Source organism: Carassius auratus, chromosome 22 (genome assembly GCF_003368295.1).
Source record: "Carassius auratus strain Wakin chromosome 22, ASM336829v1, whole genome shotgun sequence".
NCBI lineage: Eukaryota > Metazoa > Chordata > Actinopteri > Cypriniformes > Cyprinidae > Carassius > Carassius auratus.
The window spans coordinates 17,149,777-17,163,933 of NC_039264.1; the positions used below are offsets into that span (position 1 = coordinate 17,149,777).

Consider the following 14,157-nt stretch of genomic DNA (forward strand, 5'->3'; position numbering starts at 1 on the left):
AATCATTTTCAATACCATTGGCCAAACTACCACATAATACTGCCATATACCTGTGGATATTGTTTTTGTCCATCCATTTTTTCAAGGCACTCATTATTTCAAACTTTAAAATTGGTTTCTTCTAAAAAGACACATTCACTTTATATGATGAATAGATTTTACATAGGCTTTTATTTACATATATATATAAACACTATGCCCCCAATTACCATCACAAAAATCTCAATGTTAAATGTTTGCTCATTCTGTGTATTTGTGTTGATAAAACAGTAACTTACAGCACAAGGATGCTTGATTTCAAACTGAACTGAATATACAAAAAAATAAAAAATAAATAAAAGACAAGTACACAGTCAGTACTAAATTACACAACAAATTACCTCAATTAAGTTTGAGGTATTCAAAATATGGCCTAACATACTGTATTATATAGACATGTAGACAGGATATTTATATGTACAAATCATATCCCATTCCAAAACATTTCTAGCATAAATAATAATGTGGAATACCTGCAATCCCCAGCAGACACTCAGACTGTAATTGACAGGAGACGGATGATTGTCAAACTCATTCAGAGAGGAAAGAGAGACGCAGATTGTTTTGGTGTAGATTTCAGATATTGCAGGAAGAGTTAGTCACATTGTTCATTTCTGGGATATCAATACTATCTTGATACTGTGCAGGAAGATACAAGGATTTCAGCTATGTGTGCATTTTTTTATTATAACATGGGATTATGATATCGGTTTCAAAACATAATCCATATATTTTGTACATTATAAAATTTAAATGTTTGAAAATATGCATTCAGCAGAGCATTTAATTATTCACATTACAATCAGAACAACATTTTTCAGTGATTTTTAGTTTTTCAGAATCAATTTAATTTTTTTATTTAATTTTATTTTTCATTGTTCAAAACAACACAAATATAATGCTCAAAAAATGCTTTAAAAAAAAAAGTAAATACTTGAAACTAACAGTGGTTGAAAAAAGATAAAAATAAAAAGCGAGATTTCAAATGAAATTCCAGTTACATTTAAGTCTGAAGTTGTACAGGTGTTTTGAGTATTATTTCTTTTAAGCAACAAACAAGAAAAAAGGAAAGTGTGCATAAACAAGATGTTTATTTAATATTTAATAGGCCAAACTGGCTTTTGGCTGTTGCAAACAATAACCATAACCATCTGAAATTAACAGCAGTAACTGCACAGTAAGAAGCCAACATTCAGTACAAACACAGATGGTACAGATATCAGCCTTTAGCTTTTGTTTTTTAATTGGGTTGAAACTACATGGAACTGGCCTTAAATGAAAAGATAAAGTGTAACCATTTGAAATTAAAGGCAACAACTAAACCACAGTCCACAGATATCACACTTGTATGCAGATACAGTCAAATTAGCACAGCTAGGTAGAGGATCCATCTCACTAGTTTATTGGAAGATGCCTCTCCACCATCTAAATAAAGCACATAGCAACTTAAACCTCAAAGATGAACGAACACTTACAGACATGAGGAAAACATACATCTGAAACTCCTATCATTTTAGAGCTGGAGCTTTAGTGAAGTAATCTGTCAATGTCTGCAGCTCAAGATTAATCCTATTATATTCAGCCATCTCATTATTCTCTTATTCAAAGTTTCCAGTTTTCGCATCAGCTTTATTACAGTTCTCAATGTGAAACTCATATTCAGCTCGTACTCCAGGTTTCTTCTGTGGTGGAAAAATTGCCCTCTTCCTGGGTCGGTTTCACTCGGTGTTGCTGTATGACTGTCTGACCTTCTTTGTAAAGAATAAAAGCTTTCCTTTTAATTATTACCTGAGAGTGAGTCTGTCTCTTGTGCTGATGAGAGTTGATTTAATTTTGCCAAAACACTTCTTTTGTTCGGCGACGCTTCTCCACTTTTGCTTGTTTTTTGACTTTGCGGTTTTCTTCCACTTGCAGTCCTTTAATGAAGAGATCACCAAAATCAATACTTATTTTATTTGCTTCACAATCTCTGTTCCCTATAGAAATTGGTCCAGTGTGGAATTGATCAGAAAACTGCATATCTATATCATTAGCCAGATATTGTACAAGACACATGACCAATGAAAACAATACGGCCCAGTTTCACAGACAGGGCTTAAACTAAGACTGGATTAGGCTTTAGTTCAATGTCTTAGAAACCACTGACATATTGTAATTAGTTTATTTCAGTTGAGAAACGTGCATTTTAGTCTGGGACAAGACTTGGCTGTGAAACTGGGTGAAAGTGTTATAAAAATGGTCTTAAAACATAAGACCTAATAAACATGTTTCATATCCTCTATTTGGATGGAATTAGAGGTCGACCGATATATCGCTCGGCCGATATATCGGGCCGATATTTGTCATTTTTTAATATATCGGCATCGGCCGATATCCGTGTTTAGTAGCGCCGATTTAAAGTCAGGCACATCCGCGGGCAGCCCTGTGTTATTGGTGCGGTCGAAAGTGCTGCTGCGCATGTAAAGGTCCCAAAGCTAAAACTTTTGGAAGATTCAACAGCAGTCCTTGGGAGATAAAGGTAGTCAGAGAATTTCACTCTGTAAATAGGGTGGAGAAGTTGTCAGCTCTTACAAACACTGCAGCGTGATTGAGGGCTCCGTTAATCCAGCCCCGCTCACAGACAGCAGCGTGCTCTGAGAGACAGCCGTCCTGGAGCTGCCCAGAACGGTGAATCACATTTGATCAGAAGCATGGTTTGATACAGACAATAACCAGTTTTCCATCCAACTCATTTGTATTTAGGGATGGCAATATTCGACAATTTCCATGATCGATCGTCGTTTAAATTAACGATCAATTAATAACCTTAATGCTGCAATATGTGTCTGCAGCGGTATTATTATTATGTGCAAACGCCACTTGGAAAAAACGCTTTCTCACCCGAGTTAAAGGGGTTTTAGTCTGTATAAAATGCTAGTAGCAGGAATGTAAAATGAATAGATGTGATTATGATCATTTGATGAAATGAAGAGAGAACACCATACGTTGGAGATCATTTTACTTTGTTGACTGTTTCTCGTCAAGGAGACCGCTGAATGTGCCTCTTTAAATGGTTTCGTGGTGCTCGTTGTTGTATTTTAAAACGCAACTGCAATGTTTTCAAATGACACTATAGTAGTGGTGCAACGAATTATCATTGATCTGTGATCCGTTCGCATCAATATCTTCGGTTCGGCCCACGCGTGCCCCGCGGATTGATTTATGAAAAAGAAAAAAAAGTTGCGCATGTTCAGTCCACACTCAGTGATAATGCCGAGCGGAGGAGCTTGAACGCCCCACGCATTTTGGCTTCCCTGTCAGATATAATGATGAAGGAAAGAGATTAGAGTGAAGAGATTGTGCCAGATCTTTATGAACAGGAGAAGAAAAAAGTTGTGGATGAACTATCCCGAGCATCCTCTGTTGCGCTCACGACAAGGGTGCACGTCCAGGGGGACGGAGAGCTCTGTGATGATAACTGCTCACTTCATCACAGCAGACTGGAAGATGAGAAGTCCGGATATTATGTTAAAAATAAGATATTATGCCATGTGCACTTTAAGGTGATTTCATATATTTTAATTTAATAATTTAATGATAATAAAAAAAAAAAAAGACAAAACGTATGTTTATTTGTCTTAGCCTTTTTTTTTTTCGCTGATCCGAAAAATGAGCCGATCCATACGAGGACGAGTGAGCGCGGGTTTGACTAGATGTATTTGGAGGTTATTGCTCACGTCTAGTTCTGCACATATACAAATGTTTCCATATTCGTAATGTATCTGAATGTTAAACTATAATATTTTTAAATTTTTTAAATGTAAACTAGACGGAAAACATCACCCTCTTCACATGAGCAAAAACCACAGACAGTAAAAGAAAACGTGCATAACAGGTGAGTGGTCCGTACACGGTCTATTTAGACTGACCAGTGTAACCTTTTATATGTTCGGTTGATTGTACTTTATTTTAATAATGAACAGACTGCGATGTAAGTTCGACATTAGAATGCACTTTAGATGTTCTGTGTCATTCATATCAAATGTTGCTGGTTGCTAGTGTGTTTGCAGCACTACTATTATTTATTTTTTATATATTTAATTTTTTATATTTTTCAGTTTAATTGATTTTTATTTCTAAAATTGTATTTTTAAGTTTACATTTATGTTCCAACAAACTTGAAAGATTCTACTTGATAAATGCTCTAAAACTTTTATGTAAATGATTGACTATATATATATATATATTACCTGTTTTATATATTTAATACTTGGTCAGTTTATTGATTTGTTTGGTTAACTTTGGATACATTTTTTATTTTAATACCGTGCAGTGCACAAAATTAAGATTTGAGAGATGGTCAGTGCTCAATAAATGATGATAAGTTTAGAAATGTTGTGTGTCCACTTATTATTATTGTGATATTTTACCATGCAAATGAAGGGGAAAACTTCAAGATATCGGCCCTAAAAATCGGCAGCACATATCGGCCATCGGCTGACCCTGACCTCAAAACATCGGCATTGGCTATAAAAAAAACCATATCGGTCGATCTCTAGATGGAATCATAGCCTGAAGCTATGAGTCTGTGCCCATCATACTCTACATGATTTACTGTGAAATGCTACTGCACAGATTGTGTAGGCTAGCTCTGACTTTTGACAACTAGCATCAACTTCTGAATCGCCGTGTAGTGTGTTCCAGCCTTAAGCTGCACAAAGACACACACAATGTGAAATTGAGTGACCAACTATACACCATCATGTACAGCAGCGGTTCTCGCACCACCTGCTCTGCGTATTTTGTACTTCTGAATAAGAGATTGTACCATTACAGGTGAGCTGATGTGTGGAGTCTGCTGGTGGAGTCTGTGTCTCTGTGCTGTGTGAGTCTGAACTCTCTTCCATCCTCACGTCTTTATCTGTGTTAGACTCTTTTGGGGAAAAACTCAATTTAACAAGAATATAAAAATATAATTGTGTTTAATTAATAAAATAAAGTTTTATTATGATTTATTTTTAAGTCCACCTATGGTTTGTAATGCATTGTATGCAATATGTGAAAATGTAGCATGCATTGCACATGTTTATTACCATTGAGAAGACTTTCATACGATCGCTTTATTGTAAGAAAAGTGTCCTGAGTATCTTCTGTCTCCGTCTTCCATGGACAGAAGCATTCAGCAGAAAAACCATTTGAGGTTCTCCTGGCAAGGAGGAGGACTGGGAACCTCTCTAAAAGTTCCCACTTGTGGAGCTGGAATGAAATTGAGACAAAATCATAAGACTGAAACCGGATAATTAACTACAAGTTTGTACATAAACACGGTACACAGACACCCCTGGTCTATCCAAATTATTTTTTAATACACTTTCAGATGTTACACCGTGTCTACACCGGACGGGAGCGGCGCCAGGCGACATGTCAAAAGATCCCCAGAACCCATTATAATCAGTTATACTGTCTACAATGGATGGGTCTTGGCAGTAAACAATTCCCCGTTCTATAGGCTGTGCTCCAAAGTTCAAGTTTGTTGAACTCTGACCTACAGATTCGCATCACGTGAAGACCTGAGACCAGTAGAAGATCAATACGTCACGACATGACTAGGGATGCACTGGTTGACCGGCCATAGATCAGAACCAGACGGTTTTTGCTTCGAATACGCGATCGGCAATCGGCCGGTTTTTGGTCTTTTCTCGGGCGTTTTTTCCGGAAGTGCGCCCGCGTGCACAGACTACATTGTAATCATTCAATATCATGTCATTTGTGTGGAAGTATTTCAAAATGTGCGCAGGACAATTGTCTCTGGCTACACGTCTGAGGCACAGATAGCAGGAAGCGATCAGCGGTTTGTGTACTGGCTCAGAAATAAGAGCCCCTTTGATGCTCAATGAAGCTGCGCGAGCGTGTACTGTACCTGTCTCGCACGTTTGAGAAGCCAGAAGTAAACGTCAGTTTTGCATTAGGATGATTATTTTTATTTTACCTTAAAATTACATAGACTTAATTTGATTTAAAAAATCACCTGGTGTAGCACACTGAAAAAAAAGTGCTTAATTCAACCAATGAAATATATTTAGGGTAATGATTCACATCTATATACCGTATTTTTTCGGATTATAAGTCGCACCTAGGTATAGGTCGCATCAGTCCAAAACTACGTCATGACAAGGAAAAAAGCTTATGTAAGTCACACTGGACTATAAGTCGCATTTATTTAGAACCAAAAACCAAGAATAAATGTCTTCAGTGTAGGCTACAGGAAAATTGAGCAGCATAGAGCACCCTCTCGCGGCTGTAGACAGTAATGTTTTTTCTTGGTTCATGTCAAATTAATTTTGATAAGTCGCACCTGACTAGAAGTCGCAGGACCAGCCAAACTATGAAAAAAAGTGTGACTTATAGTCAGGAATTTTTTTTTTTTTTACTTGAGCCAATAGTTATTAAATTGGCTCAAGTAAAAAGATAAAGATGTGAATCATTACCCTATTTTTTTAATTGGATGAATTAAACACTTTGCATCTCTTTTTTTTTTTTTTTTTTACATTATTGGATTTTAACATTTTGGAGTAATGTATTTATATAGCATACTTTTATTTAGTCTCAATGGTAAATACCTTTTTTTTCTTAAACCAAATTTAAAAACTAAAACAAATACTGAATGTTGATTAAGAAACATCTTACTGAATGTGTGTTTATTGTGTTTTTTTGGACTGTAGAACTATGCAGTTATTGCCTTTAATTTCACATGGTTATAGTTAATCTTTTCATTTAAGGCCATTTCTATGTAGTTTCAACCCAAATCAAAAACAAAAGCTAACGGTGCAGTTACTGCCGTTAATTTTAGATGGTTACGGTTATTGTTTTCAATAGCCAAAAGCCAGTTTGGCCTATTAAATACCAAATAGACATCTTGTTTATGTATAATTTGTTTCTTTCTTGTTTGTTGCTTAATGAAAAAAAATGAAAAAACATCAGTATCGGAATCGGCCATGAAAAATCATGATCCCTATACGTGACCTCTCTGTACAGAAATAAAAAAGTGGAGGAAGCGTTAATTTTAACTGTAGCACAGATTATCATCTTTAAAAGATTATAAAAATCAAATAAAAATATCTGCATGGTTTGCGGTGTCAAAGGAAAACAGGAGCAGATTGTATATTTGAATGTGGACGTATTTTGTTTTTGTTTTTTTGCGAAGTTCTTGTACTGTGTATTTTGTGATGGCGTTGAAAGCGTCTTCTACTGTTCTCTCTCTCTCTGTCACAAAAGACACAGTACAAGGACATCAGAATCCATGTTGTGGTAACTGAGGGGAAACCTTGGTGCCTGATGTTGTATCCTGCTCCTGCTCATATTGGCAGAGGCATCCCAAAAAAATGTGCACGTTCAAAGTCTAGTGTGACCACTCCTTATTTCTGACGTAGTCCAAGTGTTTTTCAGCGATCAGATTGTAACGTTCAGTGTAGACAGCTTTTAGCTGTTGCAGCGTGACACGATGCGACACAATACAAGTTGCGTCTGGTGTAGACACAGTGTTACATTTTAATCTGGGTGCACACAGAAAAATATTTGCTGAAACGTCTGTGTGTAAATATAGAAATGAACGTGTAAAACATTAAAGACCAGGGATTATTTACCTACTATTTTATGAATAACATTTGAAAGATAAACCTACTAATAGATTTGTTGCATCGTAAACTTTGTTCACACTGCTGTTTTTTTTTTGTCTGTCTTTCCATTCCTGGGTAAGCCGTTTCTTTCTTTTCTCAAGCATTTGCTTATATGGTTGTTTGGCCCTACAGTGTGAACAGGTTTTGCTGGCTACTCCGATTTTTCTCCTGCATGAGTAGCAATCCTTTAGAGTAGGCATCTGTAAAGAAAACAACAACAAAAAACATTAAATGATAATTAGAGCACTGCATGCTATGTTATGAGGGGGTAAGAAATATTTTTTCACTCTCACCATGTAGTCTTCGAAAACTCTGTCACCACAGTGACCTAACTTTCAAAACCTCTGTCATTAATTACTCTCCCTCATGTCGTTCCAAACCCATAAGACCTTAATTCATCTTCAGAAAACAAATTGAGATATTTTGGATGAAGTCCGAGGGTAGCAACGTCATTGCACCTTTTGATGTCCACTTTGACTGTTTTAACCATGTTTTAACTAGGGATGCACCGAATCCAGATTTTTGGGGTTCGGCCGAATACCGAATCCACTGTTTAAGATTCGGCCGAGTCCGAAACCAAATCCTACTCGCATCCTTATTCCATTAACACAGTAAAACACACTAATGAAGTAAACAACGTCCACAGCAATGTATTTTTCATTTTATTTTATTTTAACTGTAAAAAAAAAAAAAAAAAGAATAGGCACCATTATGCCAGGATGACAAGTGAGAAAAACTTTTTTCACAATTACCAAGCTTATGCTTACCCAAGTAAACAACGAAAACCTTTCAACAAAACTACAGCAAAGCAAAGAAAATTGTTTTTATTTTCTTTTAAAAAATCAGAATATGTTTGGTGACTTAACTGAAATTAATGTAATTGAACATTAACTTAATAAACATGGATAGTAGGCTATTTACTTTTAGTAACAGTAGGATAGGCTACGATTAGAACAGTAGCCAAATATTACGAAAAATATTACGGAAGATCACATACATCTCCTGCATCATAATTACATTAACGTAAAACCTCTAATCTTTCACATGAAATGAGTTTAATTAAAAAAATAAAAAAAAGATGCTCTGCATTAACAGGTGACAGCCGGTTGCGAGTGTGGGAACAAATGTCCCCAGCAGTACTGAAAAGTCTTTCACTGGGCAAAAAGGTAGATTTTTGCCAGCAGTGGAAATCGCTGCTGGGTTGTCTTCCACCACTGAAGAGGATCGGTATAAATCGTCCCAGCCGCTCAAGTTTCCTGAACAGTTTAGTTTAGAGCGAACTGTCGGGCTGTGTTCCTCCTCATATAAACACCTTCATGTAATCAACGGCCGCGTGACGTCGACCAGCGTAGAGCAAGCCTAGGGTTCGGTTCGGTGAAAAAAAAATCCTGGATTCGGTGCATCCCTAGTTTTAACCACCTTTCTCAATGTCAAAAGGTGCAATGACTTTCCTTTTTATGTGAGGATCAGATACTATTGGATTTAATCTAAAATATCTTCATTTGAGATCTTATCTCAAACTATCCCTTTAATAATAAATGACCAACGGAAGTCCACTGCAGATTTAGATATCCTTAAATGCATAAAAGTAGAGTTGCAGAAACACAGTCAGATCCCTATGGATACATGTGACCTTACAAAAAAAACATTGATGCATTGTGTTTGGTAAATATGATATGATGTATGATTATGTTTAAGTGGATTAAATTCAACATCAGATTACTTTGGTTAATAATCACCTTTGTTTTCGGTCCTCTAGCCTTGTTTGTTTGTTCTGTTCCTGGCTTTGCACCTGTTATGTAGGAATCAGAAAAACAAAAACACAATTTACTATGGTGGGAAAGTCGTGGCCTAACGGTTAGAGAGTTTGACTCCTAACCCTAAGGTTGTGAGTTCAAGTCTTGGGCTGTCAATACCACAACTTTGAGCGAGGCACTGAACCCCCAACTGCTCCCCGGGCGCCGCAGCATAAATGGCTTTCCACTGCTCCGGATGTGTGTTCACGGTTTGTGTGTGTGTTCATGGCTGTGTGTCTGCTCCGGGTTTGTGTATGGGTCACCATACTTGGCTGTGTATATATATATATATATATATATATATATATATATATATATATATATATATATATATATATATATATATATATATATATATTCTCCATTGAATACATTGTTCCTGTTATTTATATACCATTTTTAAAAAACATTTTTTGTTGTTTATTCTAACAATGATGAAAATTATCTATTACTGTTACGTTACGCTACCCGGAAGGAACAAGGAGCGGGGATAAGCAAAATAAGACTTTATCAATCCAACACAGGGTATATCCAACGTTGAACACTGAGGAAGACACACATATGAACTGAACTAAAATGACAAGGCTTTTAAACACAGGATAATTGGAGAAACACAGGTGCATGGAATAACTAAATTAACAGGGACATGCAAAACATGTGGAGGGAAAACTAGACACACATGGGAACTAATCAAACCAAACACTTTAGGAAAACTTGTGTTGATGTCCGTGAGACGTGGTGCACAAGTGTAAGACTGGAGCGGGACCGTCTGGACTGAGGGACGACTTCCTAATAAAACAAAGGACTTTCCTGATAATTAACATTTGCACACTCTCTTGAATACCCTCCATCATAAGTAACAGTGCCATCGGAGACGCACCACACCTAGCAGTTCACACCTCACCATCACACTCCCTCCACTACTACAGAATTGCCAATAGTTTACTGTAATGGAAGTGTCCTTTTCCCATTGAGGTGTAAACTACCCTGGTCTGGGACCTGACCTAATCAAATTCCAATGGTCAGTTTCTGTCTTCATCTCGGGGGATGTTTGTCTTGCTCTGAGGTATTTAGAGGATTGCAGCAAAAGGATCAGGGCGATTTCTGTAGCCAGAAAACCCGTAGTGTGGTGTGTCACACTAAAATGGAGTCAGATTTGAGTTTAACCTAAACTGAATAACTCTACGTGCTGAAAGACCGAACATGCAGGAAACCTTCATCCAGCACTGGATACCTTCCTTGGGCCGAGTGTCTGGACCTTATGTAACCCCTCTCACCCGGGTCCTCTCTGACGCTCCTCGCACTCGCGCCGAGTGGGGCTCGATCCCGGGTCTTCCGGCATGGGAGGCGGACGCACTAACAAAGAGGCTAAATGGCTACAGCCACTAGCGTCTGTCGCTAGTGCGTCTCTTGAGATCGGGGAGTGAGGTTTACCTGCACAGCACTACTCGCTGGCCTCCGTTACACTTAACACAAGTACTCAGTTGAGTGCTTTAAATTCGTTTGAATGTTTAAGTTGGCAAGGCTTAAAAACATCTGCAAATAATACGTTTTCATGAAAATGTGCAGCCCAACAACTGCCCTGAGCATCTTTTTAGGCTGGCCTCAGCCCCCCTTTAATCATCACCACCTTTCCCCCCACCAGTGACAGCCCTGTCTACAGCAACATGCTTTTGTTCCTCACGGTTTTCTGCCACATCTCCAAACACTTTTCATATTCTTTATCCTGGCTCAAATCAATCTATTAAAATAATGAGCCTATATTATAGTTTAAAGTTAAATATATTCAGATTAATAAGATCAGACTGAGAATCTTACGTTTATTTGACAGTCATTTCAATTTTCCTTTTTTCCTCTTTTTCGTAAGAAGGGCAAAAACAAATAAAAGTTGACCATTCAGTTGTTTGTGGCAGAATTTGCAAAGATTATGATCTGTTGAGGCGTTCTTGGCAGTTTTTCTGAGGATTTGTTTTATTTGTGTTTATATTGTGTGGGCCGAATAAACACACATATTGTGATGTAAATTTTGGGCGTTTCGTGCAGCCCTATAGAGCTTGGGAAACTACGTCACTGCGCACTGCATTCTGGGTAGTCACGGCCATGTTTGGGTACACGCTCATCAATAAAAGTGAAAGTGACATGATCAAGTGTAAGATTACATATAAAGAAAAACTCAACAAGGAAGCAAAGATGCGGTATTTAGAAAAAAATCAAGACAATCAACGAACTCAATCTGCACAAACACAAAGAGTGGTCGGATGATCTTAAAGAGCTGTAGTGTCAGAGAGTATACCTCTGATCAGTTTAAAAATGATAAATCTCTCGAGTCTCACCTGCAATTTACAAATGGATGGGTGCAGAACCTACAAATTTTCCACGTCAACGAGCGGAAAACTGTTGTCTGCACAAAGGTCTTTGATTTACTCAATTTTAACAATTGTCTTTCTATGTACCTTTTTTTTTTATTACATTATCTATGTTCTTGATACTTGAAGGTTACTGTACTATACTTCAAGGATTCGTGAAGTGCACTTAACGTATAAATTATATAATCTTCCTTTTTTTACAATTTTCACTGCTCTACCTGTGGTATTGATACTTGTTTACCTAATTACCTTTTATGTGTTACACTGCCCCTTTACTTTTTAATATGCGTTATTATAAACTGTACAAATTAACCTCAGTGTGTTATGATGCACAAATAAAGAGATACAGAATTGATCAATTTTGCCGTTTATTACTGTAACAGGTGGTATGCAATATGCATAACACTGATAATGCAGGAGATCTGGTTCATGCATAGGTAACATTTAATGTAACGTTAAGTCTGTCAAATCGATTAATTACATCCAAAAAAAAGTTGTTTATATAACGTACATTTCTGTATATATATATATATATATATATATATATATATATATATATATATATATATATAAAAATGCACATACATACGTGTGTATATATCAGACCAAAGGGACAATCCTTCTTTTCCTTCTTACTGCTGCTAACCAAGCCATGTGACGCCGCTTTGTTAACTCGGAGACCTGAGATCAAGGTGCGGTTTTACAGCGGGAAAGCTGAAAAATCGCACTCCATTCAAATTATGAGTACGAGTATGGCAATTAATTACACAACAAGGTTTTACCATTGTAACTTATTTTTTAGCTGTAGAGAGCAAACAAAGCAGTCTATTATCAATACAATACAATACATACAGCAGCGTCCGTGTCCCAAAGTCCCAGAATTCATTGCGTTGCTGACGTCATGTTCCCAGACTCTATTTCAGATGGGTGTTTCTCAAACGGAAGCCTGCATCCATATTTTAGAATATTAACAGTTATAAATTTGAACATTATTCTCAGTTATGCATTGATTGTTGTAATGCTTAAGACTCATGAATGCAATGCTCAGTTAACTGAAATAAACCATGATGACTTGATGATGAATGCAGTCTGAAATGCAATCTCCGGAGGATGCAGCCTTCTGTTTGAGAAACGGTCTTAGTCTAGTCTAGAAATTAATAAACTTATTTCCTTGGAGAAAGACTAGAATTACTTCAGGATTAACTTCAGATTAACCTCGTGTTTCCAGTCTTTATTTATCACAATTATTGGCACCATTGGTTGATATGAACAAATAAGCCTGTGAAAATGTATCTGCATTGTTAACAAGTTTGATTTTTAAGCTTTTCTTTGTTCATTTAATCTTATGGGCAAACAGTCATTAAAGATGTATGAAGAATAAACACTAACCTCCTTGATCCAGTTTTATTCTGCAGGTTTCTGATTCCTCGTGTGCTATTCTCTGGGTTTCTTGTTCCTCGTGTTCTATTTTCCATGTTTCTTGTTCCTCGTGTTCTATTTTCCATGTTTCTTGTTCCTCGTGTTCTATTTTCCATGTTTCTTGTTCCTGGTGTTCTATTTTGCATGTTTCTGGTTCCTCGTGTTCTATTTTCCATGTTTCTGGTTCCTCGTGTTCTATTTTCCATGTTTCTGGTTCTTCGTGTTCTATTTTCCATGTTTCTGGTTCTTCGTGTTCCATTTTCCATGTTTCTGGTTCCTCTTGTTTTATTCTGGTTTCTGGTTCACTCGTGTTCTCTTCTCTCTCCTCTTTCACAAACTCCATCTTCACAGCAGCAGATCTCAGTTCAGATTATATACTCCTTCAGATATTACTGCTTGATTTAAAACTTATTCACGACTGTGATGATGAGAATATTACAGGTATTTACTGCTGACCTGATTCAAAAACTGCATTTCTCCATTTACAGAACCGCATTTGTAAACACACTGTATAGAAACAGCGTGACAAACAAAACAGAGCACGGTGAAACTACTCTTCTTCCTCTGAGGTTTAATGGTGTTTGCCAAACACATGTAAGTGTTTATCGCCACCCGCTGGACTGGAGAGAGAAGGACATAATACGAGGATATTACTTACTTTGTTCACTGTTTTTTTATTTTATATTTTAAAGCCGATATACACAAGTAAATTAAAAAAGGTCTTAAAAAGTATAGACTTGTAACGTTATTTGATAAGCATCAACAGTCTTCATGTGTGCGGATTAGAGGAGAAAAACAATCGATTTTATCAGTCAGATATTTCATTGAAAATCACACAAAGTTGCAGCATGTCAATTATTGAAATTAAGCCTAAATAAAAAC

General features: G+C 36.8%; 1 protein-coding gene across 3 annotated transcripts; it reads right to left on the reverse strand.

The window, feature by feature from the left end:
* Window positions 1-768: 768 nt before the first annotated feature.
* On the reverse strand, window positions 769-13,827 carry LOC113039837 (involucrin-like). 3 transcript variants are annotated; one of them, XM_026197948.1, is made up of 6 exons: window positions 13,246-13,827; window positions 9,434-9,486; window positions 7,700-7,894; window positions 5,112-5,274; window positions 4,853-4,951; window positions 769-1,955 (listed from the first exon to the last, which is right to left on the reverse strand). In XM_026197948.1, coding segments are annotated over exons 1-6 (885 nt in total). In that variant the 5' UTR covers window positions 13,619-13,827; the 3' UTR covers window positions 769-1,953. The 3 variants fall into 3 exon arrangements, with proteins under 3 accessions (XP_026053733.1, XP_026053732.1, XP_026053734.1); XM_026197947.1 differs by having other exon boundaries at window positions 4,847-4,951; XM_026197949.1 differs by lacking the exon at window positions 4,853-4,951.
* Between the last annotated feature and the right edge of the window lie 330 nt (window positions 13,828-14,157).

What these genes read in the sequence shown, in the direction of transcription:
- LOC113039837 (XM_026197947.1), bottom strand. Translation starts at nt 13,618, where the DNA reads ATGGAGTTTGTGAAAGAGGAGAGAGAAGAGAACACGAGTGAACCAGAA. An exon ending in CTAGAGGACCGAAAACAAAG is followed by an intron (nt 7,895 to 9,433) that starts GTGATTATTAAC and finishes TTTTCTTTACAG; the next exon opens with ATGCCTACTCTAAAGGATTG. An exon ending in ACGATGCAACAAATCTATTA is followed by an intron (nt 5,275 to 7,699) that starts GTAGGTTTATCT and finishes ATTTCATTCCAG; the next exon opens with CTCCACAAGTGGGAACTTTT.